Here is a 24,839-nt window from a genome sequence, read left to right as displayed (position 1 = left end):
AGTGTTCTCACCATAAGCTGTAAGGATAAATGCTTGTAACAGGATGTTTAACCTGACTTTAAACAGTGCATAGAGTGCATGTGTATCAAATGTCACATGGTACCCATCTGGCATGAACCATCCCTATATTTTTATGTATAACTTTAAAAATTAGGGGAGGGCTGGCAAGGGCTCAGTGGGTATAGGCACCTGCCACCAAGCCTGATGACATGAGCTCAATTCCTGGGACCCACATGGTTGAAAGGGAGAACCAATGCCAGAAAGTTGACCTCTGACCTCCCCTAAATGAGTTGTGGCATATTTGCTCCACACACAATAATAATGATAAATAAAAATTTTAAAGAAGGTTAAAAAGAAACAAAACATCTACTTTCTAACTGGATCCGGAAAGTTCCAGATCTTTCTGTTGTTTTGCCTTCTCTCTCTCCTAGCACATACAGTGAGGTCTCAGTAGTGTGTTTCCCATGATACTTTTTTCCATGTTCTTTCTACCTTCCCCACTTAGATAAGATTCCCAGTTAATATACTAGATGACATTATGTTTCCATTAGCAGACCAGGGCTGTGGTTTAATGAGATAACCCTAGTAATGACAGTTCTCAGCTTGGCACACCTCAAGGAACTTTGCAGGTTCTTGCTGGGTACTGCTGACCTGGAGATGCCCTGTGCTGCCCTCAAGGACTCTGGGTAATCTTGAGCCTCTCTTTCAAGAAGCATCCTGGCAGATCCCTCACCCCCAGGAGATAACAAATGAGGAGCAGAGCTGGGGGGGTGTCACTGTCAAAGTGGAGCCCTGGGCCAGTGTGAGGACTAGGCTCTCAGGTAACTGTTACATACCTTGCTAGGTATGTGTTTGCAGCACTCAAGGCAGAGATGAGAGGATGGCCACAAGTTCAAGGCCAGCCAGGCCTATATAGGATATTCCATGTCAGCCTGGACTACAGAGTAAGACTGTACCAAAACACAAAACAAAACAAAACCCCCTCAAAATTGCTGCATACCATGACCATGCAAAAATCAAATCAGGCTACAGGCTGAGGTGAGCCACCCCAGCAAGCCTTCTACTTATGGGAAAACATCCTGAATGCTATTGGCTGCTCTGTCTGTCGCTGGCGATTTCTTGTCTCTGAGACGCACATAGCTGCCCCCCCCATTGAAGTATATGTGTTCATGTATGTATACATGTGTGTGCACATGTGTGGGCATGTGTATTTGTGTTGCTTGGGATAGAGCCCAGGGACTTCCAGAAACAAGTACATGCTATACCACTGAACCATGCGCCTGTGCCGCAGAGTACTTTGAAAATACTACAATCCTCTCCCTCCAGGCAGGGGTCCTCCTCCACCTGTTTTGTCCTGGCTGCAGACTATCAGGGACACTCAGAGACCTGGTTGGTTTGAAATCATCCCAATTCTTCCAGCACAGTCTCTATGTCCTCTAAAGGACTCCTCTCAAGTCACAGGCTGAAGGACAAACTCTGCAAAAAGTGAAACAGTCAGGGAAAAGATTCAGTTTGATTCTTTCTTTGCATCTGTAGGAATGAGCTCCAGTCTGGAGTGGTTGTAGCTGCAGACAGATAAACTGTAGACGCTCCAAGAAAAGCCAGTGTTAAGGAAGGGCTTTTTAGACTTGATATGAACTCAGACATGAGGAAGAGTGACAAATCTGACTGAGATTTTTTTTTTTAATGCATGTTACCGGTCAATGAGACATTTGCCACAGGAAGTGGGTGGGAATAGAGAACTAGGAAAGGGTAGCAGGCAGGAGAGAGCTCTAATGTATCCACATGGCCAGGCCCAGGACCAGTTTAGTAAATCAAACACTGGTCTGGATGCTGTTGAGGGACTTTGGGGAGAGTGTGTACCATACAGGATCAAGAGAGTAAGTCTAGAGAGGTGAATGGGCCTTACCTGGTCCATGGGAAGAAATTCAATCCTGAGATACAGAATCCATGAATGGAAGCCCTATTGAATAGATTCTCAGTCTGCTTTCTGCCCCATGGAGTCTGCCAAATTCTAGAACTACATAGGCTAATTCTTTCATATGTGTGTGTGTGTTTGTGTGCACGCGTGTGTGTGTGTGTGTGTGTGTACCACATGTGTACAGGTCTCTGAAGAGGCCAGAAAAAGGTGTCAGATCCCCTGAAGCTGGAATTACAAGCAGTTGTGAGTGGATGTTGTGAATCTGAACCCTCTAGAAGAACCAGTGCTCTTAACCATTGAGCTATCTCAAGTCAAGACCTCTCCCTCCAACTTTGTTTTAAGAATTAATTTTTGTTCTGGTGTCTGTGTTTCTGTGTATGCACAAACCTGTGTGCTTGGCCATATATAGAGGCTTCAACAAACAGCATCTTCCTCTATTGCTCCCCTTTGTCCCTTTGAGACAGGGTCTCTCATTGAGCCTGTTTCCTCCCCACCCCCACTGCTAAGCCACTATCCAGCAAGCCCCAACAAGTCCCCTGTCTCTGTTGCTTTCAGCACTGTGGTTACAGATGTGTACAGCTCTCTCTGTGTGTGTGTGTTTGTATGTGTGTGTGAGTGTATATGTGAGTGTGTGAGTGAGTGTGTGTATGTGTTATGGAGGTCTTGGAGATCCAAAATCAGGTCCTAATACTTGCCCAGCAAGGGCTCTTACCCACTGAGCCAACTCTCCAGCCTTATAAGCCAGTTAGTCCCTACAAAGAGGGGCTACCCATGGTTTTTTAAATCCTGTGTGGTTATACTGGTTCCATCTAATCCAGTGTCTGAAAGTGTAAACACATGTATGCATGCATGTGCATAAGATGGGGTTGTATATGTTTGGACTCTAATATGCATATCTGGGTTCTTAAATTTCATACCCTGATAGAAGCAATGGGGGAATCCTTAGAGAAATGGCTAATTCCCAGCCTGGGACTTAACAGATAAACCTGGGACTTCAAGGAAGTGCTCAGATGAGGGCCAGTGCTGTCAAAGGACAAACACCAATTTGAAGTCATGCAACTGCAAAGACCTGAACTAGCTCAGGGAGCTCTGGATTAACCCTGTCCCCTGGGTAATCCAGAACGGTCTCTCCACATCATAGCCACTGGGCTTCAGTCTCCATTTCCACCTGCAGTTTATCTCCCTTTCACCATGGAATGCAACAGGCTCACGGGTCCCAGAGGTGAAGGCAGGGAATGACTAGGGCCATTGCTGTGTGGACCATAGATCTGGAGCTTGCAGGCCAGAGATGACCTATGAGGTACTGCCATGGTGTGGACCCTCCCTGATGTACAACCCTGAGGCTCTGACCATGATCACCAGTCCTTGGCCTGGTGCTAACCATTCCTCTTTTCACATCTATAGCCCACGCTCCCTGCTTCTCCGGAGCATCCTTGTGTTACCCTGTTCATGTCTGTCCTCCTGCCAGGCTTCCCCTGGTCTCAGTCTGTGTAGAGGAGCAGTCACTGAGCTATGTGGGGCAGGCAGTGAGGGCTTTCCCTCAGGGCCCTCCTGTGTCTTCCCTGGATCATAATAAATGCAACTTTCATTTAAATACAAACTGCTCAGCTGAGGCTGAAAGCCAAGTAGCCCTAAGAACAGACTGTTCTGATTTTAACAACCTGTCCTTTCTTTTCCAACTCCTGATTCATTCCTCAGCTTAGCAGAGGCCAGATGTCTCCAAGCAGCCCAGTAGGACAGAGTAAGAAGAGGTGGGATAAGAACTCTGGCTGGCCCCTACTGTACCCCGTGCAGTTTGTTGGGGGATGGGGTGCAGACATCTCTGCTGTGATAATTGGTTTTAACTGTCAACTTGATACAACCTAGAATCACCTGGGAAGAGAGTCTTAAACTATGGCATTGTCCAGATCAGGTTGGATGGGGGTGGGGATTATCTGGGTTGTTAATTAATATAGGAAGACCCAGCCCACTGTGGGTGGCATTATTCCCTAGGCAGGAGGTCCTGAATTGTATAAGAGTGGAGAAATTGAGTTGAGCACAAGCAAGCAAGTGAGCATGCGTGTGTTCATTTCTCTCTGCTCCGACTATCTGATGTGGTTAAGATGAAACGTTCCTACCTAAACCTTCCACAGTGATCCCTGTAACTTGGAATGGAAAGCTGAATAAGCCCCTTTCTCCCCTAAGTTGCTTTTTGTCAGGTTATTTTATCACAGCAAAAAAATAAATAAATAAAACTAATTTTTCCATTTTAGAGACTGTCTTCAACAGTATGTGGACCATGGACTCTGCTGCAGCAAAGAATCTCACAAAGAAAAAGGCAGAGGCTCTGTCACCAGAGGGCAGGGAAAGACAAGGCCACTGACCTCTCATCCTCCAGCCTCCTGTATAAGTGTCTGTGAATGTATATGTACACACTCATACTACCAGGGAGGTGCTGGAGCTCACATGAGAGCTTTATCATTCTATAGGACATGCCTGGCTTCAGCAGGAGCCCAGGCAAGACCTGTGCTTTGAAGCATCACCAAGCATGTTCTTTGTGAATGATACTGCCCTCCTCTTTTCACTGTAGAGATCCTCCCAAGGGAACCTTCCTGTCATTGTCATCTTCTTCATCTTCTCCTCCTCTTCCTTCTTCATCTTCATCTTAATTTTCTTCATCTTCTTCTGTTTTATCTTCTTCTTCTTCATCATCATCATTTTCATCTTCATCTTCATCTTCTTCATCATCATTTTCATCTTCATCTTCATCATCATCATCATTTTCATCTTCATCTTCATCATCATCTTCTTCATCTTCATCATCTTCTTCATCTCCTCCTCCTTCTTTCTTCTTCTTTCTTCTTCTTCCTCCTCCTTCCCCTCCTTCTTCTTTACCATGGGCCCCTAGGATTCCCATTTTATTCTCTCTGGCACTAGAAGAAAGTGCCTGTTATCAAGGGGCATCAAGTCTGCACACCTACTATGGGCTGTGCATGGTGCTGAAGGAAAACCTTGTTTTGTGAAATACCCTCAGTCACCCTCGAAATCCATTCAGACACCAGGCAGCCTGTCATAGCTAGGATACATCCTTGAATCTCTTCCTTGTGCTACCAAAGGAAAGTCTAGCCAGACCTCCAAGCTTCACTGGCTTGTAACTGGCTAGATTGTACAGTTTGGAGACCATGCAATTTACCCTGAGCTAAGCTGAAGATGGCCATTTGCTATGTGTTGGTAACTGTTGCCCAGTTGACTTCTCAGGGACAGTAGGGGCTTCTGATGACAACACCGTAGATGATAAGGGTCTTGTCTGGGAAGGAGGCCTGATATCTCTGCCTTCATGTTACATCTACCTCCCTTTTGCCTCAAATTTTGGGTCAGATTCCTTTTAGCTACAGGTGGACAGTATGCAGGTCATTTGAAAATCATTTTGTCCAGGCCATGGTACATCATGAACTTAACTGAGATTCGCCTGGCTGTTGACTGTCCTTTTGAGGCTAAAAACACCTACCAGCTACCCCGACTAGAAACTAGGAAAGAAGAGCAGAGAAGGAGGAGGGGGAGGAGGAAGGAGAAGAGAAAGAGGAAGAGGAAGCGGAGATGGTGGGGGAGGGGAGGAGGAGGAGGTAGCGGCAGCAGCAGGGGTATCTGAGTTTCTGGAGCAGCTTGCTGGTTCCCAGAAAAGACATGAGAATCCCTGCCCCTTATCATATCAGTCTCTCCCTTTGTTGACATTCCTTCCCAGACTCCCTGGGCTGAGGAAGCTGACTCCTTTTTTGCTGTTCTATGGTCACAAGTCAAAGGCTCTCTTCATCTCTGATGCTCTTCTCTTGAACACTTTTTGTCTGAGAGCTGAGCTTCTAGACCTGGGTTCTGTAACACTCTAACACCAGATAAAGCCGGCAGCACACACACACTTATACACACATACACACATGCACACATACATGCACACATGCTCATACACACACATGCACACACATGCACATACTCATATACATGCACTCACTTATACACACACATGTACACACATACACACACACACACACACACACACACACACTCACACACCTATGCTCACCCACCCACTCACTGTAGATCCATGATGCTCCTAACCCCTCACCATGTAGTAGAAACAAAGCCTAGAAAATTTGTCTTGGACAGGCCAAGCTTTGATCCTTGTTCCTGCTGGTGAAGAGCCCTGCCAGGGAGAACCTCCAAGCCTGTTGTGGGGTCCCTGGGGCCTGAGAGACAGTGAGTAAACACTGTCGTAGAAAGAAGAAAGGGCCTTTGGGCTGAAAGACCAGGTCTCACAGGAGAAAGGTCCAGTAGGTGCCACCCCGGGTGGAGCTGTGGGCCACCCCGTCAGTGACAGCCTGCCCCTGCAGTTCTGAACTGAGCAGGATGGGTGGGGTAGAGAGATGAGGAGGACAGCTCTGGCTTGACAGCAGGGTGGAAGGAGCCAGCAGGGAGGTTCCTGGAGGCCTGGCTTCTGTCTCAAGACAGTCACTCGGTTTTATGGCACTGAATGGGGCTCAACTGTCCCCAGTGCCTGCACTTGGTTGCTATGTGGGTATCTAATCTGAATCCTTCATCCCCTTCTCCCCTGGTACCCATGACTAACTGGACAGCCATCAAGTACACAGCTTCTCCCACCCACATGCTCATGAGCATCTGCTAATGACTGGGGACTCCCTTTGCCTTCAATCCTGTCCCTTTACTCTGGCTTTCCCCCAGACCCAGTGGCCTGATGCTATAAAAGAGAGGGTATTTCTCCCAGCCTCCTCCTCTCCTGATAGGACTCACCCTATGGTCTTTCCCCAGTCACACCATAGAGTCTTCCCGATGGTCTCCATGTCCTTTTTGAAGCGGCTGAGGCACAGCTCCTGAATGAGTGTACCATAGTCAGGGTCCCGGCAGGCAGTGGCCATGAAGAGATGGTGAGCTGTAAAAAGAAAAACCACAAGGGGCTGCTGTTGCTTACTGGCTCTCCAATTGCCTCTGGAGGCCTCTCCTATTTCTTCCCCACCTATTGCCAGCCCAGCCCAGAGTCCACAAACACCAGAAATGTGTGTCTGTGTGATCAGGAGATAGGCACTAGGGCCAGTTTCATTTTATTGGGAAAAAAGCAACTCAGGGAGGAAGGAACTTAATACATGTGGTCTCGTCATATTCACAGACAAGAGCAGGGAAAGGTGAATGCATGCATGTTCATTTGCTTGTGATCTATTCAGTTTTTCCATCCTGACACAGCTGAGGACCCTCTGCCTAGGGAATGGTGCTGCCCACAGTGGAGTTAAGACATGCTCACAGGCCAACCCAATACAGAAGAGATTCCCGTCTCAGAAAATTCTACACCGTGTCAGGTTGCTAACTAAAACTAACTACCACTGTGCCCGAGGCTCTGAATGGACTCTTTCTTTAATCAGTTTATGTATTTGTTAAGGCCCCACCTGTGTACAGTGGGATCCATGAGGCCCTTGGTTGTGCTTTCTGCTGCTGGTAATAGCTTCCATTTCTCCCAAGCTTCCCATGGGCATTGGCACCAGGCACTGGTCTCACGCTGTTTCACCCCCTGGCATATTTTTCCTAACACCTGTATAGCTTTGGAAAGGCAGCAGGCACAGCTTGCTGAGATTGAGCATAGGCTTTCCAACTTCCAAACCCAGGGCTGACCTGAATCAGGTAGTGATCTAAACATGATGGGAAGAACCCCTGTGGCTCTAGGGTGGATTGCAGGAGAAGGTCCTGGTTCACCTTGTTGATTAGCACCTGGAGGTAATTTAGCACACTACCTAGTCCTGGGCATATTACCTGTGCCTGGGTGTTTAGCAACCCCAAACCAAGCTGGCAAATTGCAATATTAACTGTGTCTTTCCTCTTGTGTCTGATGAAAATATGAGTTTAAAAATAATCCCAGAAGCTCAACACTGCAGAAACTGAAAGATGACCTACTTCACCGGAGCTCAGTACCAGCTGTGGTTGATGTGGGCTGGTGGAGACGGTTTCCTTCTCTGGTTCCTGTCCTCACATCTGCCTGGTCTCTTTGGATGGAAAGTCCATCCTAGCCTCTGTGAGGGGAAGCTGAGGATGCAGTCATCAATCACATCCTTTGTTCAGAGTCTAGCTGCTTATCCCCCATCCCTCTTTCTCCCAGACCATGCTGGGCATCTTCTCCTGATTTGGTCCAGCTCCATTCACCAGCCTAGATATTATTCCTAGAAGGAGCTCAGTACAGGGATCCAGTACTGCATAGGGCACTGTGCGATCCTTGCTGGACCTTAGAAGAGAGATGTGAGATGGGGAAAGCCTAGTCTTGTTTAGCAACCCATCTCATGAGAATATCAAGTTGTTTCTCACTGCTCTGGGGACCAGAGAGTCCACTGAAGCAATGGGCAGAGTGACCCAAGGACTGAATCTAGGTTCCAGGCTCAGGAACATGGCCTGGAGAGGTTGGTGATACAGGGCCTGTGGGTTCCAGACAGCACAGAAGAACCAGATCTGAGATCTTCTGAACTGTTGGCTCCCCCGTGTTCTGATAAAGGGTGGTTCTACTGTGACTACCTATTCACTGCTGAGAAAACTGAAGCCTCACATCAGAAAAGAGTTGACGTTTCAACGCCAGAGGTGGTGCAGGCCAGAGCTGAATTTGGTCCTAGCTCTCATAGCCCAAGATGTGGCTCTGGTGCTGCTTGGCTTGAGATAAGACCCTAGAGAAGTTTGAAGTGAAGTCAAAGAGTGTGGCCTGTCCTTTGAGGTCGTCATGGTGGGGCATGTAAGGAAAAGCTAAGGAGCATAGAGAGGATGGGGAACAAAGGGATTGGGGGGTCACCATCCACAGTGCTGCCAAGAGGGGGACATTACTGGGTGGACCATTGGAAGGATGCAGGTCTGGCATCTGCCAGTCCAGACCAGGACACTGAGGCCATGGACACAGAAAAGGTACACTGAGTAGCCATCAGAGAGCCTGAGGTTTCAAGTTGGGAGAAGAACAGGAGGAGGAAAAAGTCCTGATCATAGGAACACAGCCATCAGCTACCTGACAAGGACAGATAGACCCCCAGGGAACAGGAGATACCCATGAGGGCTGGAGCCCAGCTATGCAGCAGAAACAGGAGCATCGCCTAGAAAGCAACCACATGTTTGTCCCATCATGGTCTAGAGAGAAGGGCTGGCACAGGATTGCCTGAGTCGGGACAGGGTGCCCAGCATGGTTAGAGCCAGTGTTTCTGAAGCTGGGGCAGGCCAAAGTGGCACACGGTGAATTCCCTGGGACGTGAGCTGGGTATGGGGCCCATCCTTGTATGGTAATAATGAACTTTGGAACATGTATCTTGACAGTGAGGCCAAAGCAATGAACGAGAAGCCCTATGTTTAATTAAAACAAAAATCCGAATAACACCCCAGAACCCTGTCCCCAGCAGCACGTGGAGCTATGCGAGGCCTGGTGGCAGAGCTCTGCAAATCTGGGCGTTCTCTCACTGCAGGTGGACGGGTTAGTGCCTGCTGGCCTCAGACTCCTCACAGGCATCACTGACCAATAGGTCGGAGGCCAGCTGCTCAGGAAGAGGTTGAAGGAGGTTGTGTTTGGACAGTAGGCTTGGCACGCTGTCCACGGGATCGGCTGACAGATGGAAAGTGCTCTTGGGAGTGCTCTGAATCTGGAAATCTGGAGAAGGTTCAGCCCACACCCTTCACCGAGAGCCCTCCACTCTTGAGGAGCCATGGAGGGAACTGCTGGAATTTTTCTGGGCACAACCTAGAGCCCCAGGAAACTCAGGAGACAGCAAGGCACCACCCCCACTCCCCAGCAAGCCTCTGGACCACTTGAATTCTCACAGCAGCCCAGTGTGTGGAGGCCCAGGCCGCATGAGTCCACCTGGGACCTCAGAGCCGGCTATGCAGACCTGATGATCACAGTAATAGAGGAGGCTGGGGAAGGGGTGACTTACCACCCCTGTCCCTCCAGGATCCCCTGTGGAAGCCTTCCTGTGGTAAACGGGAAGCCTCACGTATACAGCGAGCTCCCGAAGCTGGATGAGACCGCGTGTGAGTGTCAAGGGGCCTCTCTTCATTTGTTCCTCATACTTTATGCTCCTGGTACCTAGACCTCAATATGACCCCCTCCTCTCATGAATTCCATGCCCCAAGCTGGCTTCCTCTAGCTGCTCAAAGCTGCAGGAAGCCAGCACACCCTTCTCAGACACAGCCACAGCCACATCCTGGGTGCTCAGGGTGAAGGGGCAAAAGCTCTTTTTTTTTTTTTTTTTTTTTTTTTAACCACTTTTGCCCTGCTTTCACCTCCCACTCCCTTCTGACTCACACAGGGCCAGTGGTCCCCAGTGGTCCCCAGCACCCAGCAGAGCGGCACATAAGTTTTCACCAAATGCCTGAGATACCCACACACAACTGCCAGGAAACACCGCTAGGAACAGAAGCCAGGGTGCCTGGGGCCATTGTTGGTGCAAGGGGACTGGTCAGGCACTGGAGAAGATCAAGAGTGACTTGGCCTTCCTTTCTTTTCTGGAAGAGTTAGTTTTAGGGCAGAGAAGGAAATGTCTCAGGGAAGGTTCTGGGTGCCATGCATTAGAACCCAAAGTGTGCTGATGTCAGCACCAAGAGGATCAGCTAAAGAGACCTGGTATCTCCAAGTCCCCTGTGAAGGGGCCAGGGAGGGGGACCAGGAGATGCATACTGGTTCTGCAAAGCCAGAACACAGGAGAGGTTGTGCTGCCCCTGTGGAGAGATGGCTCCCAACAAAAAAGGGCGCTAAGAGGCTGAGGGCCCAGAAGAACCAACCCTGTCCCTTCCACACTCCCAGTGGAATGTCCCCCACCTCCAGCTCTGCCTTCAAGACAAAGATCTCCCTGCTAGTTTTCTGGCCTCCCTGGTCTGGCTGCAGAGCTGATCCTACCTGACCTGGCTCTTGTATTTCTCATTTTTCTCCGATTACCCCTCCACCTCCCAAGGGGGATCTGCTATGCCCAGCCCCATCATCCTTCTGCCTGACTCATCCTTTCCTGCCTTGGAGAGTGTAGAGCCCACACCTGGACTGGGGCCATGGGCAGCTTTCACAGGCAGAGAGTAGCTTCATTTTGTAATTGAAAGAGCGCCCCAATCTCTCTTAAAGAACAAACAACAGTAAAACTGCTCCACACTTTAAACTAAGGCCTACTCTGTGGGCTGGCAAATGTTACCACTGGGGACTGCTGCCTCTGGAACCCAGACTGGGGAAATACTGCTCTCCCTCAGCTGCCTGTCAGGACAGGCGTACCTCTAGGCTGTGAATAACTTAAGAATTAGCATCACTCCTCCGCTCCTTCTTCCTACTACTGGAAAATGCCCCAACTGAACACAAATAGCATTGCACACAGATAGAAGCCATCATGGGTGGATGACATCAGGGTGCCGGTGCCGGCCACCATCCTGGAGCATGCTTGCCTCAGAAGCTCTGGAGGTGTGGGCTCAGGGTTTCTCAGATAACCGCCAGGGTTCGGGGAACCTCTGTCCTCAGAGGCTCTGAGACTCTAGGATAGTCCTCAGAGACGATGGTCACTGCCATGTCACAGTGACCAGGCACCTGGGGGCCACATTTGCACACAGTACTCTCAGTGACAGATAGTTACCACAAAGGAACTGAAGGTGAAGAGAGCAAGAACACTTTGAGAATATGAGGGTAAGCTGAGGACAATCCTTTGCACCATCTTTCCCCCCACACAGGTCTTCAGAGCACCTTCCATCTGTGTGGGTGGCTCTGACATTTCTATAGCTCATCCTACGCAGTCCCAGGAGAACAAAGGGTTTTCATTGTTTGACACTCATGTTGGCACCCCAGTTTTGTTTTGTTTTGTTTTTTAAAGAGGTCTGTCTGGAACTTTTTACTTAGTAGAGGAGTAAAATGTACATCTTGGCAACCCAAGTGACTATCTCAAGATTAGACCACCTTCTAGTCCACAGAGCAGATCTTTGCTTTTTTTTTTTTTTTTAATTTAAGATTTTATTTATTTTATGTATATGAACACACTGTAGCTGTCTTCAGACACACCAGAAGAGGGCATCAGCTCACAACAGATGGTTGTGAGCCACCATGTGGGTGCTGGAAAATGAACTTAGGACCTCTGGAAGAACAGTCAGTGCTCTTAACCACTGAGCCATCTCTCCAGCCCCACAAAGCAGTTTTAACAAATACAAAAAAAAATTGAGAATTTTCTAGTGTCTTATTGGATCACAGTGAAGTAAAACTAGAAATAAGTAACAAAATCAATCATGGAAACTACACAATTATTCAAACTGAAGAACACACTTTTGCATACCTGTCCTGTAGACCCACTGATATGCTCAACCTCTAGTCCGGCTACTTGGGGAGGCAGAGGCAGGTGAATTTCTGTGAGTTCCAGGCCAACAAGGGCTACATAGTGAGGCCTGCTCAAAAAAAAAAAAAAAACAAACAAACAAAAAAAAACTATAGTCTAGTTTTCTTGGTGAGCCTAGACATGAAAATGCTCAACTAAATACCTATATAGAGAATTCAAGGACACCAAGAGGACTGTATACCATGATCAAGGTGACCAGGGTCCTTCAGCATGAATTTTACACAACGTAGAAACACCCTTTAGGGGTCCAAAGAGACAGCTCAGCAAGTTCAATTCCCAGTAACCACATGGTAGCTCACAACCATCTGTAATGGGATCTGATGCCCTCTTCTGGTGTGTCTGAAGACAGCTACAGTGTACCCATATAAAACAAACAAACAAGTAAATCTTTAAAAAAGAAAAGAAACACACTGTAGGACAGAAATCATTTGTAGGTGACAGAAATCACCTCCGTAGATGCAGAAAAGGCCTTTAAAGTTGGTGTTGCTTCATGAGGGAACTAAGGACAGATGGAGTAGATTGTAATACAATAAAGACTGTATACAGAAAACTATAGGCAGGGAAACCAAAAGCATTTCCTTCAATATCAGAATAAGACAAGTATTCTTACTTAAAAATAAGGTTCACTCTTCTTTTTTCTGTGTCTGTGTGTATATACATACAACATACGAAGATGCATGTGTCCAAAGCATGCATACATACACAAACATATACAAGCATATACATGTGCACATGCACACACATATGCATACACACTTATACACATAAGCACATGCATGCACACATAACCATGCACACAAGCACACACATATACACAAGCATGCACATGTACACATACACACAGGCATGCAGATACACATGCACACACACAGACATGTATTTATGTGTGCAATGGCTATGTGTGTCAGAGGAGAATGCTTGGGATCATTTCTTTCCAGCTATCTTGTAGGCTCCAGAAACCAAACCCTGCATGCAATGCCAATGCCTCTGAGGGCCCTTCCTTCTTCTCTTGTTCACTTAAACTAATAGGGAGATTGGTAAGAGAAAGAAACGAACTTATAAACAGGAAAAGAAGAAGTCTAAGCATCCCTATTTGCAGCAGACCTAACCCATACTTAAAGACTGTGAGGACTCCCCAGAAAACTCCAAGATCTTATCCACACTTAAACAAAGCACCAGGAAGCAAAAGCAAAACAAAAGTCATGAGCCTTCCTCTAGACCAACAATCAAAATTCTATTCCTGTGTTAAAGAGAGAAAGAAAAGAAAAAAAGGAAAGGAAGAAATAGAAACAAAACAAAACAAAACAAAATGTACCAAAATTTGAAAAACAAAAGGAAGGAGGAAAAGGACAAGATGTCTTCTATAGGTAGTAAACTGTGGGAAACAGAAAACAAAACCCCAAGCACAGTTCTCTGTTTCTCTGTGCAGCCTCGGTTGTTCTGGAATTGACTCTGTAGACCAGGCTGGCCTCAAACTCACTGAGATCCACCAGCCTCTGCTGTCTGAGTGCTGGGATTAAAGGTGTGTGTCATCATGTCCAGCTCTCAAGCACAGTCCTAAAACCAGAAAGGCTAACAACATTCAGAGAATGCTGACAGTGCCTCAGGTCCCCCTGGGCCCTTCAGGTGGGCAGCATCTTCACAGCTGTCCCAAGGGATGTGACCCTGTGTGACCTTCATTCTGGTGAGGAGCCCAGATGATTGAAAGTAGCCAGCCAAGGCCACCAGACCCAAGCAAGCAAATGCTACGTGTCCTCCCATTCCTTGGAAATATCAGATGCTACCTGGGTCTCAATGCTGCCGGGATAGGAAGAATTAGCCTTCTCAAAGGGATAAGCCCCTTCTTTGTTATCCAATACAAAGTGATCCTCCCAAAATAACATACTCACACACAAACAGCAAAATCAAACTCAGTAGGATGTACTTACATAATCGTGCACATGGGTACATAAACTACACACACACACACACACACACACACACACACACACACACACATACAACAATAATAAAGAAAAAATATCAATTTGAGATAGGAGGACATGGAAGGGGTTAGAGGGAGGAGGCCTGGGAGGGGCTGAAGGGAGAAAAAGGAAAGGACAAAGTGAAATAATTCTATTTTGATTAAAAATGTGAAAAACTTTTTGAAAAGATTCAAAGAAGAGCCACCACCAAGGGACTCCAGAAAGATGAGCAGTGTCTAGCAATCTAAGACTTAAAAGTGATAAATCACAACATAGTTCCTAACAAAGTGAGATCCTACCCACAGAGTAATGGATGGAATGCTATTCACAGAAGCCAACCCAGAAAATAATGGCTGCTGGTGAGGAGGAGGTTCTCTTCGCTGTAGGCACGAGTGTGGAGTGGCGAGGCAGTGGTGAAAAACAGCACAGTGGCTCCTGAAAGAATCGAAGCTAGAGTAACTGTGATGCCACATGCAGTGACCCTTCCGAGCGAATACCATAGGGAACTGGAAGGGGCAGGGACTCAAGGAGGTGTTTGCGAACCAAGCAGGAACCAAGAAACCACTCCCCATCTCCATGGATGCAGAAATAATCCACAAGAAGGAACGCTTCACTCACAGTGTCATTCGAATGAATCTTGAAAATACATGCCGTAGGTAAATTCCACATGATTCTATTCCATGAGGTACCACTGAGGCTCAAATCTAGACAGAAAACAGAGTGGTGGCTGCCAGTGGCCGGGAGATGAAGGAAGAGGGAGTCGGTGTTTAATGAGAACAGATTTTTAGGCATTGTGGATGTTTCTGAGCTGAAGACTCCGAGGATGTCCTTAGCACACTCAACTGTGCACTTGAAAGGGAACTCAAGATGTACTTTAGGGAACTTGGTCAATAACTTGATTGGCTGTGGAATCAACTACAAGGTATGCTTCTAGGAGGGTCTGTGTGGGGATTTTTTTTTTCCCAAAAGGGATAAACTAGGGAGAGAAAAGCCTCCCCTTAGAGTGAGCAATGCCTTCGAGCTGTGGCCCAGATATAAAGAGATCCTTGGGAAAGCCACTTCTTGCTCCAGGGATTTCCCAGGCCTTCAGTACCAGATCGGGACTGTTGAGGCACCCAGCCTTGGGAACTAAGTATCTATCAGGTTCCCGGCCTCCTGGGTATGCAGTCAGCTGTCGCTACACTACCCAGCCCATGTGGAGCACATCAATCTAGCAAGTCCTGTTCCCCGGTATTCATTCTACCTGTTCTGATCCTCTAGGGAGCTGTGACTAAGACAAGCGCAATTAAAAATGAAATGTCAAAAGCATCGTGTGGGAAGAGGAGGTGGTACTCTGAGTTCGCTGCAGCAGTGACTGGCAGGGCTTATCTGTTTCCTGCACACAAGGCTTAGGGAGAAGAAAAAATGGATCTCTCCCAAGTCTGAGGTCTATAAAGCTCACAGATCTGGACCAGTAAAGTGAACAGGAACTAAGTTTTTTAACCTAACATAGGAACGCCTGACCCACTTGTGCGAGAGAGTGTGCTCAGTCAGTGCCCTGCTTAGCTGAATCTTGTAAGTTCTTGTGTCTGTGCATGATGTTGGTATCTTCAGAATTTTTCTGTTTGTGGTTTCCTTATTTCCTCTTTGACAGAGAAAGCATTTGGAAAAATGGTTTTTAAAAATGCCAGTGGTTGGGAGTTTTAGTCAAATGGCTGGAATCAACCGAAAACAGTGTTGCAGATTGAGTGGCTCACGGGCATTCACAAAAGTCCATGTGTAGGACTCAGGACTCACCGCAAGGTCAGTCAAGATGGAGGGCCATGGCAGATCTGCTGCCACAACCATAGTGTAGTAAATGCAGTAGTAGTGACTGGGATTCCCAAAGCCTGCCCAATGGGAGTTTTAAAACCTATTTACCAAATGCCTTCTGTGTCAATGAGGAACTAAAAACCACAAACAGAAAAGTCTAAAGATATCAACAGCAGGCAGGAGACAGACAAAACCTCACAGAATCCAGCCAAGCAGAGGACTGAACACACTCACACAAGTGGGTAAGGCAAGCAAAGAAACTGATCAGGCACTCTCCAGCACTGACACTTCAGAAGGAAAGGCAGTAAGAACACCTGGCAATGTCTGTCCTGGTCCCGAAACTAAAACCACCGCCAGCGTATGAGCCTGTACCAAGAAGGTCCTCACACATATGGCTACCGGAACTCCTAGACATGCAATGGGAATTGCTTTACAGATGGAGGACATGCTATCCTGAGATGTCACAGGCTAGAGAACAAAGGTGCTCCCTTGATCTCTGTGCTGGAGTTTGGACACAGAATGTCCTGAAGATGGATAGTGAAGTCCCAGCACAACAGCACTAAGGCACGGCTTTTGGCTCTTGGGGTTCGATTTTAATAGACTCTTGAGAGGTAATTGTAACTTTGAAGGGAATAGATTCTTAGGGGCTATCTTCTATCCCTGGCTCCTTTCCTCTTCACTCTCCTTGGCCTCCTTTATGCCATGAGCTGGGAAGCTGTGTGTAATCACATGTTCCTGCAGCCATCCTCTGCCTACCACAGTCTGGAGAAAAGACAACCAAGTGACCACAGACTGGCACCTCTAAGTACCTGAGCCAGAATAAACCCCTACTCTGTTCACTAGGTTTTGTCAAGTGTTTTGTCCCAGGGATGAACCATCTGATGTGGTGGATAGTTTTTATGTCAAATTGACACAAGTTAGAGTCATTTGAGAAGAGGGAACCTTGAGTGAGAAAATGCTTCACCAGACTCACCTGCGGACAAACCTGTGGGGCATTTTCCTGATTGATGTGGAAGTACCAGTTTATTGTGACAAGGCCATTCCTGAGTTGGTGGTCCTAAGAGTCATAAGAAAACAGGCCAAGCAAGTCCTGGAGAGCAAGTCAGTAAAGCAGCACTGTCCCCTGAGCCAGTTCCTGTCCACTGTCCTCCCTGTCCCCTGAGCCAGTTCCTGCCCCTAGGTTCCTGCTTTGAGTTCCTGCCTTGACTTCCCTGGGTGATGGACTGGACTACAGGCTGTAAGATGAAGCTCACCCATTCCTCTCCATATTGGTTTGGTCATACTGTTTATCTCAGGGTACACTATACAGTGTTGGTTATTCCTTTGAAATTGAGGGTTGATTGGAGACCGTGCTTGCTGCCTGAGAGACTGGACCACTAATTGCTAATTCAGCCAAGGGTCTATCTTAGTCAGGGTTTTTATTCCTGTACATACATCATGACCAAGAAGCAAGTTGGGGAGGAAAGGGTTTATTCAGCTTACACTTTCCACATTGCTGTTCATCACCAAAGGAAGTCAGAACTGGAACTCAAGCAGGTCAGGAAGTAGGAGCTGATGCAGAGGCCATGGAGGGATGTCACTCACTGGCTTGCTTCCCCTGGCTTGCTCAGCTTGCTTTCTTATAGAACCCAGGTCTACCAGCCCAGGGTTGGTGCCATCCACAATGGGCGGGGCCCTTTCCTATTTGATTACTGAGAAAATGCCTTACAGCTGGATCTCATAGAGGCATTTCCTAAATGGAGGCTCCTTTCTCTGTGATAACTTCAGCTTGTGTCAAGTTGACACAAAACCAGCCAGTACAGGGTCCAAATTAAAAATATGAAGCATGATTTCGACTCAGTGAGGGGATTTCCCTTCAAAGAGCCATGGTGGGGTAGAATCTTAAGACAGACTATGGTATGTCAGGAACTACCTCAGAATGTGAAGAGAGGAAATGAACACATTTCTAAGAATTCAACAGATGTCACTCACTACAAAGAAAAATCCCAAGCAGCAAGACAGGCATGGAAAGCCCCACCATGGTGGTCAGCCACAGTCCTGGTCTCTGGGGGGAGGGGGGTGATGACTCTCAGGCCCTGCAGGAACTGTCATCCTGCCTCACGGTCAAGGGTGATGTTGACACGTTTGGGTGGAAGAGAACTTCAACCCTAGAGATAAAGCCAAGGAAGAAAGTGGAGAGCAATCTCACTTAGGAGTAAGGAGTAACAAAGACCCCTTTGGGCAGTTTGGGCAGAACAAACAGGAATCCATTGAGCGGTTCAACCAGGAAGGGAGAAGTGCTGTCTCGAGGATCACTTCAGCAGGCTAGCAGGGCAAGCTGCTCCGTATGTTAATGTTTCTTCCTTAACATGACGAAACATTTCATTTCTGTGGAGAGACTGAGCATCCTCCATCCTTCTAGTGCCTATCTCTGTAAGACAACGGGATGAAAAGTCCCCGTACCATGAGAGAAGGGCAGATGGTTTGTAGACCACAGTTTATAGCAGAGGAAGGCTGCTGTGGTCAGCCTTCTACTCCAGAGTGAGAATAAAACAAAAACCACGGAGGGAGGAGGCCGTCCTTAGCTGGAACTGGCACAGTGGTCCGTTTGGAAAGCTTGGGAAAGGAGCTCAAATACCAAACAAGACACACAAAGAGAAGAGAGAGACCCCGCCCCCAGGACACACACAGTGTCTGTTGGACCTTAGGACACTGCTTGGTAGGCAAAGGCGCTCATCAGCAAGCCTGAGGACCTGCGCTCATCCCTGGCAGAAGAGAGCAGCAACTCCCTCCTCCAAGTTGCCCTCTACCTCCACTTGTGAGCCGAGATACACTTGCCTACACACATACACACGAAAGCAAATGAATACACTTCTTTTAAAAAGTGTGCTTTTTAACTTAGGCTCAGTCAGTTAGGAACAAGTTGAGGGAGTGCATTCCATTTGTAGCAACAGACTAAAACAAAAACAAAAACCAAAAAACAAAACAAAACAAAACAAAACAAAAAAAAACCCCCACAGGACTCCAAATGGGCAACCCTCAGAGAGGAGCCATTCCATGACGCCTTGTCTGAAGATGTAGTGGAGGTATGGTTTCTCAAGCAGAGGGTCTCAACCCCAGCCTTTGTTGATGTTTAAGTTCAGTGGCTTTCCATTCAATGGATTCCCACTGAATCACTGTCTTCCCGGAGGTCTGGCAAACGAGGACGTCACTAGAGAATCATGGGTAAAGGTTTACATGGGAAATCACCCCTTCCCATGTGCAGCCCAGTTATCTGTTTTAATTCTTCCTGACTTGTCACAGTGCCCACTGGAACCCTGTTGTCTCTGTCTATCCTTGCATGGCTGCTGGGGCAGAAGTTCTGCAGGGCCTTCACTTGGCTCAGTGGACTTGGCCTCCCTTCCCCAGGCTTGTGTCTCCAGCCACTGTCTGAAGCTGTCTGCTCTGCCTGAGGTTTGGACACTGACCTGGACAAGGCTGCTGCCCTAAGCATCTTCCTGGCCATGCCTCTTTCTTGTGAACCCTTGGTTGACATAGATTCCTGTCTACCAGCAATTACCCTGCTGTCTAAGAGTACCCACCCCTGAATGATAATAGATAAATTGTCATTCAGCAAATAAATGACAGGAATACCCCCACTCAATTCAAATTTAAGAGAATCTTAAAAGTATGAGGATATCCCCAAGTATTGCACAAGATATGCTTATACTAGACTGTTGTCTGAAAGCCCAGTTTACTCAAGGCTCCTGTCCTATACCTTTACCTTGGGGCTCCCTAGGGTCCTTCCTCACCCAAATCTGGCCAGTTCTAGTACCTGTAGACCACCAATCCAGGCTGGGGTGTAGTCCAGGGCTCTTTTTGTTATTTTTTTAAGACAGGGTGTTTCTGTGTAGCCCTGGCTGTTCTGCAACTCTATCTCTAGAGGAAGCTGGACTTGAACTCACAGAGATATGTCTGCTTCTGCCCCCCCCCCACGAGTGCTGGGATTAAAGATGTGCACTTCTCTGAGTGTGCGAGCCCAGGGTTTTTCTAAGGCAGGGCTCAGTCAAGCATGCATTTCCTTCCAGTTCCCACTCTCCTCTGAGTGCCATGAGATCTGGCCTTTCTAAAGCACAGCTTCAGATGCTCAACAGCTCCAACTGCATTTCAGCCAATATGGTTTCCAGGACCAGGTCCTCTGCACAACCCTGTAGTGAGAATTTTAGTTTCTTTAAAAACCCAGGTTTGTCTGTTATATGAATATGTTTTTGTTTTAATCCCAGGAATGGGATACAGAGTTGCCTCAATTTGTCCGAAGCCGTTAGCTATGATTGTCTAGTGCCCTAAGAGGGGCATGATATTTGCCAGCTGCAGACAGTTTAATTGGGAGAGAGGTATAAATGCCAGAGCTCTGAGAGGGGCTAGAGGCACCCCAAGAGGGCTGCTGCTCTTGCTTGCTGTTGTTGCAGTTTGACAAGAAGTTGGAAATACCCTGACGACAGACGATGAAGACTGGACTTACCCCAAGAAGCAGGGCATCCCTAACCAGTAGGAAGTAGTCTATAGAGATCTACACTCCCTTTCCCTTCTAACCTTCTTTCTCTCCTACCTAATGTTGGTAGATTGGGAGGGATTAGTGTGGGAGGGGGGTAGAGATTTAAGAACCCAATAAAATAGCTAAACAGTTGTGTTAACATAACCCTCCTATGCTCACATTCCCCAGAGCTCACCCACTATCCCAGCTGTGCTCACTAGGTCTCCTCTTCATAGCCGGCTACCCACATTGCACCCAGTCAATCTCTCTCTCCCTCTCCCCCTCATTCCCACACACACACACACACACACACACACACACACACACACACACACACACCAGGAACCACAGATACTGTTTTTAGGACCTTGCTGACACTCGGCTTCACAGATGCACAAGCCCCTCGTGAAAAACGGAGTTATGTTTACATACAAACCACAAACCCGGCCATCTACTGCATTAATAATCTCCAAGTGGCTTAGAATGCACAGTGCAGTATAAATGCCCTGGGACTATTTGTTAGACTGCATGTTTTCAATCTGCACTTTGGTTGCAGTGGCAGGTGTGGACATGCACTTGTGCGATCACACGTGTGTGAGATCAGAGGCCAGCCACAGACAGTGGCATTTACCAACTTTCTGTACTGAGGCAGGGCCTGAGCTGCTTTTCTGCTGCATCCGCCAGATGAACACGCCTGAGAGCTTCCAGACTCCCTGTCTGTCTTAGCATCTGCCCTCAGGAGCACTGGCGTGACAGACCTTTGAGCTCTGTCTGGATTTCACTCGGGTTCAGTCCTCTAGACTGGCTATGTTTACCCACTGAGCTCTCTCCACAACTCTGCCATCGTTGTTGATAGCATTTTCATTTTATTTTTTGAGACAAGGTCTACCTATGTACTATGTAGTCCAATCTGTCTGTTTTAGAGTCTTTCTGTCTCGGTCTCCCGGGTGCTGGGATTGCATGTGTGAGCCACCACACCTAGGTTAAGAGCACTTTGACCATGTGGCTGGTTGTAGCAGATACAGAGGCCAGGGCAGAGGGCCTGGTTAAAAGGCGGACATTTCTCCTCCTTGGCATCATGGACATTTGGTGACATATCACTCTGTCACAGGAGTGGGGCATGTCCTGTGCTGTAAGGCACAGCTAGGGAGAGGTATTTACCAAGCTTCTGGCTGTCTTTTGTGTTGACACTGACCTCTGAGATATGGGACACACAGAAGGTTAGACACTTGGCTCAGACTTGATGGGTTCCTGGGGTGGATCCCAACTGGGCCTCAAGAACTATGAGAAGCGCATTTGTTTCTCTCACAGGACGGGAAGCCTGCCGCAGACTGCACACTGGCAACTCAGCTCACCCTGAACACTGACCCACCTTTTCTAGGACCCCAGCAGAAAACCCGACCTCAGCAAGAGCGCCAGTGAGGGTACAGCCTAGAGGGGCACGTGGAATCTCAGAAGGGAGGGGTGCATCAGGCAGGGTGAGCCTTTAGGGAGCCACTCCCTGGCTCGGCACTTTCACTGGGATTCATACCACATGTGTCGTCCCTGTTACACATGACCAGATGCCAGTTTGGGAAAGTGTGGGGAAATCACAGGAGACTTTTCCAACGAGTTATTTACCCCAGGTAAGGATTGCGTCTAAAATGTTTCCCTATGTTACTGCAACCCAGCATGGATGGAAACGCTGGTCAGCAGCCCCGGGCTGGACTGACGATCCCAACGCAGACCCGGCATGTGAGCGAGAAGTTGCACAGACACCAAAGAATCCCTCTCTGAGTCCAAGCTCACGCCGATAGCAAGTAAACAGTGATTCAATTGCAAGCTGGAGTCCTTGGATCTGGCCTCCAGGACAAGAGCCTCATCCAGATAAAAACAGCAACAGAGCCACGTACCAACTTCCTGGGATGTCCGCTTCACTTGTAGTTTATATATAGTTCAACAAATAGTCCGGAGTCTCAAACCCCCACCCCCCCTAGGTCCCCAGCACGACGGACAAGGAAAGCATTTGTTCCCCAGTAAAGCAGATTCAGGAGCTGATCCACTGGCAAAAAGTGAAGCTTGCAAAAACAGGAGCTTGCAAAGCAGTCGTCAAAGTTGTCCAAGCTGGCCTGCCTTGTAGCCATAGCTCATCTTCCCTGACTGCTGAAGAGCTCTTTCATGGTTATGCATGAAAATTTTTTTAAATGCACGTGGCCTCTCAGGAGATGCTTTATAAACACCACAGCACACAGAGGATAGTCAGAGGGAAAAGAAAAAAAGACGTATCTGCTGGGATTTTGGTAACCATTAAGAAAGTCAGCAGGTTGACTAAGAGAAAAGCCAGCTTGTTTATAAAACTGTCCCAGACCAAGATCTCTGTCCTGCAGATTAGCATACTTTAAGGAAAAACAGAAACCCTTTCGCACAGCCATGCAAGATATCAAAGTCTATCACCAAGGAGATCTGGCCAGTAGCAGGGCTCGTGAAGACCAGGGTGAGCTCAGTGCCTCTGCTCATCACAGCTGGGCTCCCAAGTCATTAATTCACCGATAACCTCATAAAGTTGTGTTTGTTCTCCCAAGACATAACATCAGCCAGACCGCTCAGTGCAACGGCAAGAACACAGGACATTGGACTGTGGGCAGAGCCCTTTTCTGGGTAAACACAGGCGGTCCTTACATGTGGTCAAACAAGCCTTCCAGGGTACAGACTCTGGTGCACTAGTAAAAAAAAAAAAAAAACCTTAATTTATTTGCTTATTTTGAAAAAGGGGCGGGGGCAACCAGCTCCCTGTGTTGCTAATACAGAAATGTTCATCTCTTAGGAAACTGAAGCTAAAACTCCACATCAAGCCAAAAGGATCTGAACATAGCCAGAGACATCACCATTATTAGAAGATTTTGATTTTCATGAGAATTTAGCCAACACATAGAAGGGGCAAGATCCACCTTCTGATTACACAGAAACAGATTTTTTTAAATGTAGACCTGGCACTCCTTGGCAAGGACTAAAAACAGGGGAGATCTGCCTGGCAAATGGAAGGTCTCCAGTGCTGTTCCTGCCCAGCCACCATGGTCAGGCCACGCTGCCCCAAACTGCTCCCTTGGCTATAAACAGCACCAGTGGCCAGTCTTCGCCAGCTCCAGAGCCTGTGCAGCAGGTGCCACTGACCAACACCACGGGTATGGGGAAAGACCACAGGAACCACTGAGCCACAGGCCTTTCGGGGGGCACTGAACTGACTCTTTGTTTGCTTTCGTTAAAATGTACCTGATGTCCAACAGGTATGGCAGCCCCGGTCCCGACAGAATTTTGAGCACATTACAGACAAGGGAAGTAAGATGGGTAGTTTCTTGTTGGTCACCCTGGGCTACAGTTTCTGATCAATCTAAAACAAAACAAAACCCAGCGAGTCTGCCACCTCTAAGATTTATTAGCTACAAGTGCCAAGTTAACAAGCCATCAACAAAACCCCCGTGGAAATAAACGATCTCAACAAGCAACGGCTGTAGGTTTCCAGTTGTAGTTACTGTCGAGATCCCTAAACTGTGGCTCTGCTTGAAGAGTGCACATCTGTAAGCGGCTTCTGGCTCAGGGAGCTTGCAGCGGGCAGGGGATCCCCAGTCTCCATCCCTCCCGGAAAGCAAGCTGCCTATTGTATGGTCAAAAGTTGCTGATGCCTTTGGATGGCCAGCTATATGATGTGCCCAAGCTACCTTGTCTCCGAGGCAGCACAAGGTGGTACAACCCCCTCTATCACTACTCTGCTGTCCTGCCGGGAGCCCATGCCCTGAGTAAGGTGCGTTCAGGTGTTGCCCTCCCGGCCCCAGGTCACCACCATCACTGCAGCCTAGGATACTCACCCAGCAGCAGCCAGAGGCCGCGCCGCGGGAGGGCCCACAGGCCCGGGGCCATGGCAAACAGAGCCCCGCCGTCCCAGCGCCTTGCTGAGCTCTGCGCCCGCTGGAGACGCGCCGGGGGCGGGAGCTAGGGAGAGACCGCGCCCGGCCCACTGCGGCTCCCACGCCCGCGGCTGTCGAGGGCGGAAGCCGGCGGGCGGCACCTGAGGCTGGAGCGCAGCTGGGACTAAGGAAAGCGTCCTGGAATGTCTGCAGGGCTTGGAGGATCTCCAAGTCCCCAAACCCAGCACCTTGCTCTGACAGCTGGGTTCCGCAGCTATCCTGTAGTCTGCTCTGCAAACAGCCAGTGGTCCCATCTCCTTTTCCCGTGGGGGGTGCTGGAGTGGGTGGGGACAAAACTAGCCCTGCCAACGTCTGTAGGACAAGAAGTGGAGCCTCGGGAAGGATGGCCAGGGGGAACAAGGCTCCTTGGAGGGACAAAGG

General features: G+C 48.1%; 1 protein-coding gene across 2 annotated transcripts in view; it reads right to left on the bottom strand.

Moving 5' to 3' along the window:
- The window catches only part of RAMP1 (receptor activity modifying protein 1), a 47,739-nt gene extending 23,179 nt beyond the window's left edge, over positions 1 to 24,560 (bottom strand). Inside the window, exons 1-2 of one of the 2 annotated variants that reach the window (XM_080933296.1) lie at positions 24,360 to 24,560; positions 6,704 to 6,842 (exon numbers count right to left, since the gene is read on the bottom strand). In XM_080933296.1, coding sequence (XP_080789422.1) covers positions 6,704 to 6,842; positions 24,360 to 24,411 — 191 coding nt within the window. In that variant the 5' untranslated portion in view covers positions 24,412 to 24,560. Of the gene's footprint in view, positions 1 to 6,703; positions 6,843 to 23,766; positions 23,886 to 24,359 lie in introns of those variants that run through there. The other variant, XM_080933297.1, reaches the window with a different exon arrangement.
- Positions 24,561 to 24,839: the final 279 nt, after the last annotated feature.

The sequence above is a fragment of the Micromys minutus genome (assembly GCF_963924665.1).
Source record: "Micromys minutus genome assembly, chromosome: 19".
NCBI lineage: Eukaryota > Metazoa > Chordata > Mammalia > Rodentia > Muridae > Micromys > Micromys minutus.
This window is presented reverse-complemented; position numbering and strand designations above follow the sequence as displayed.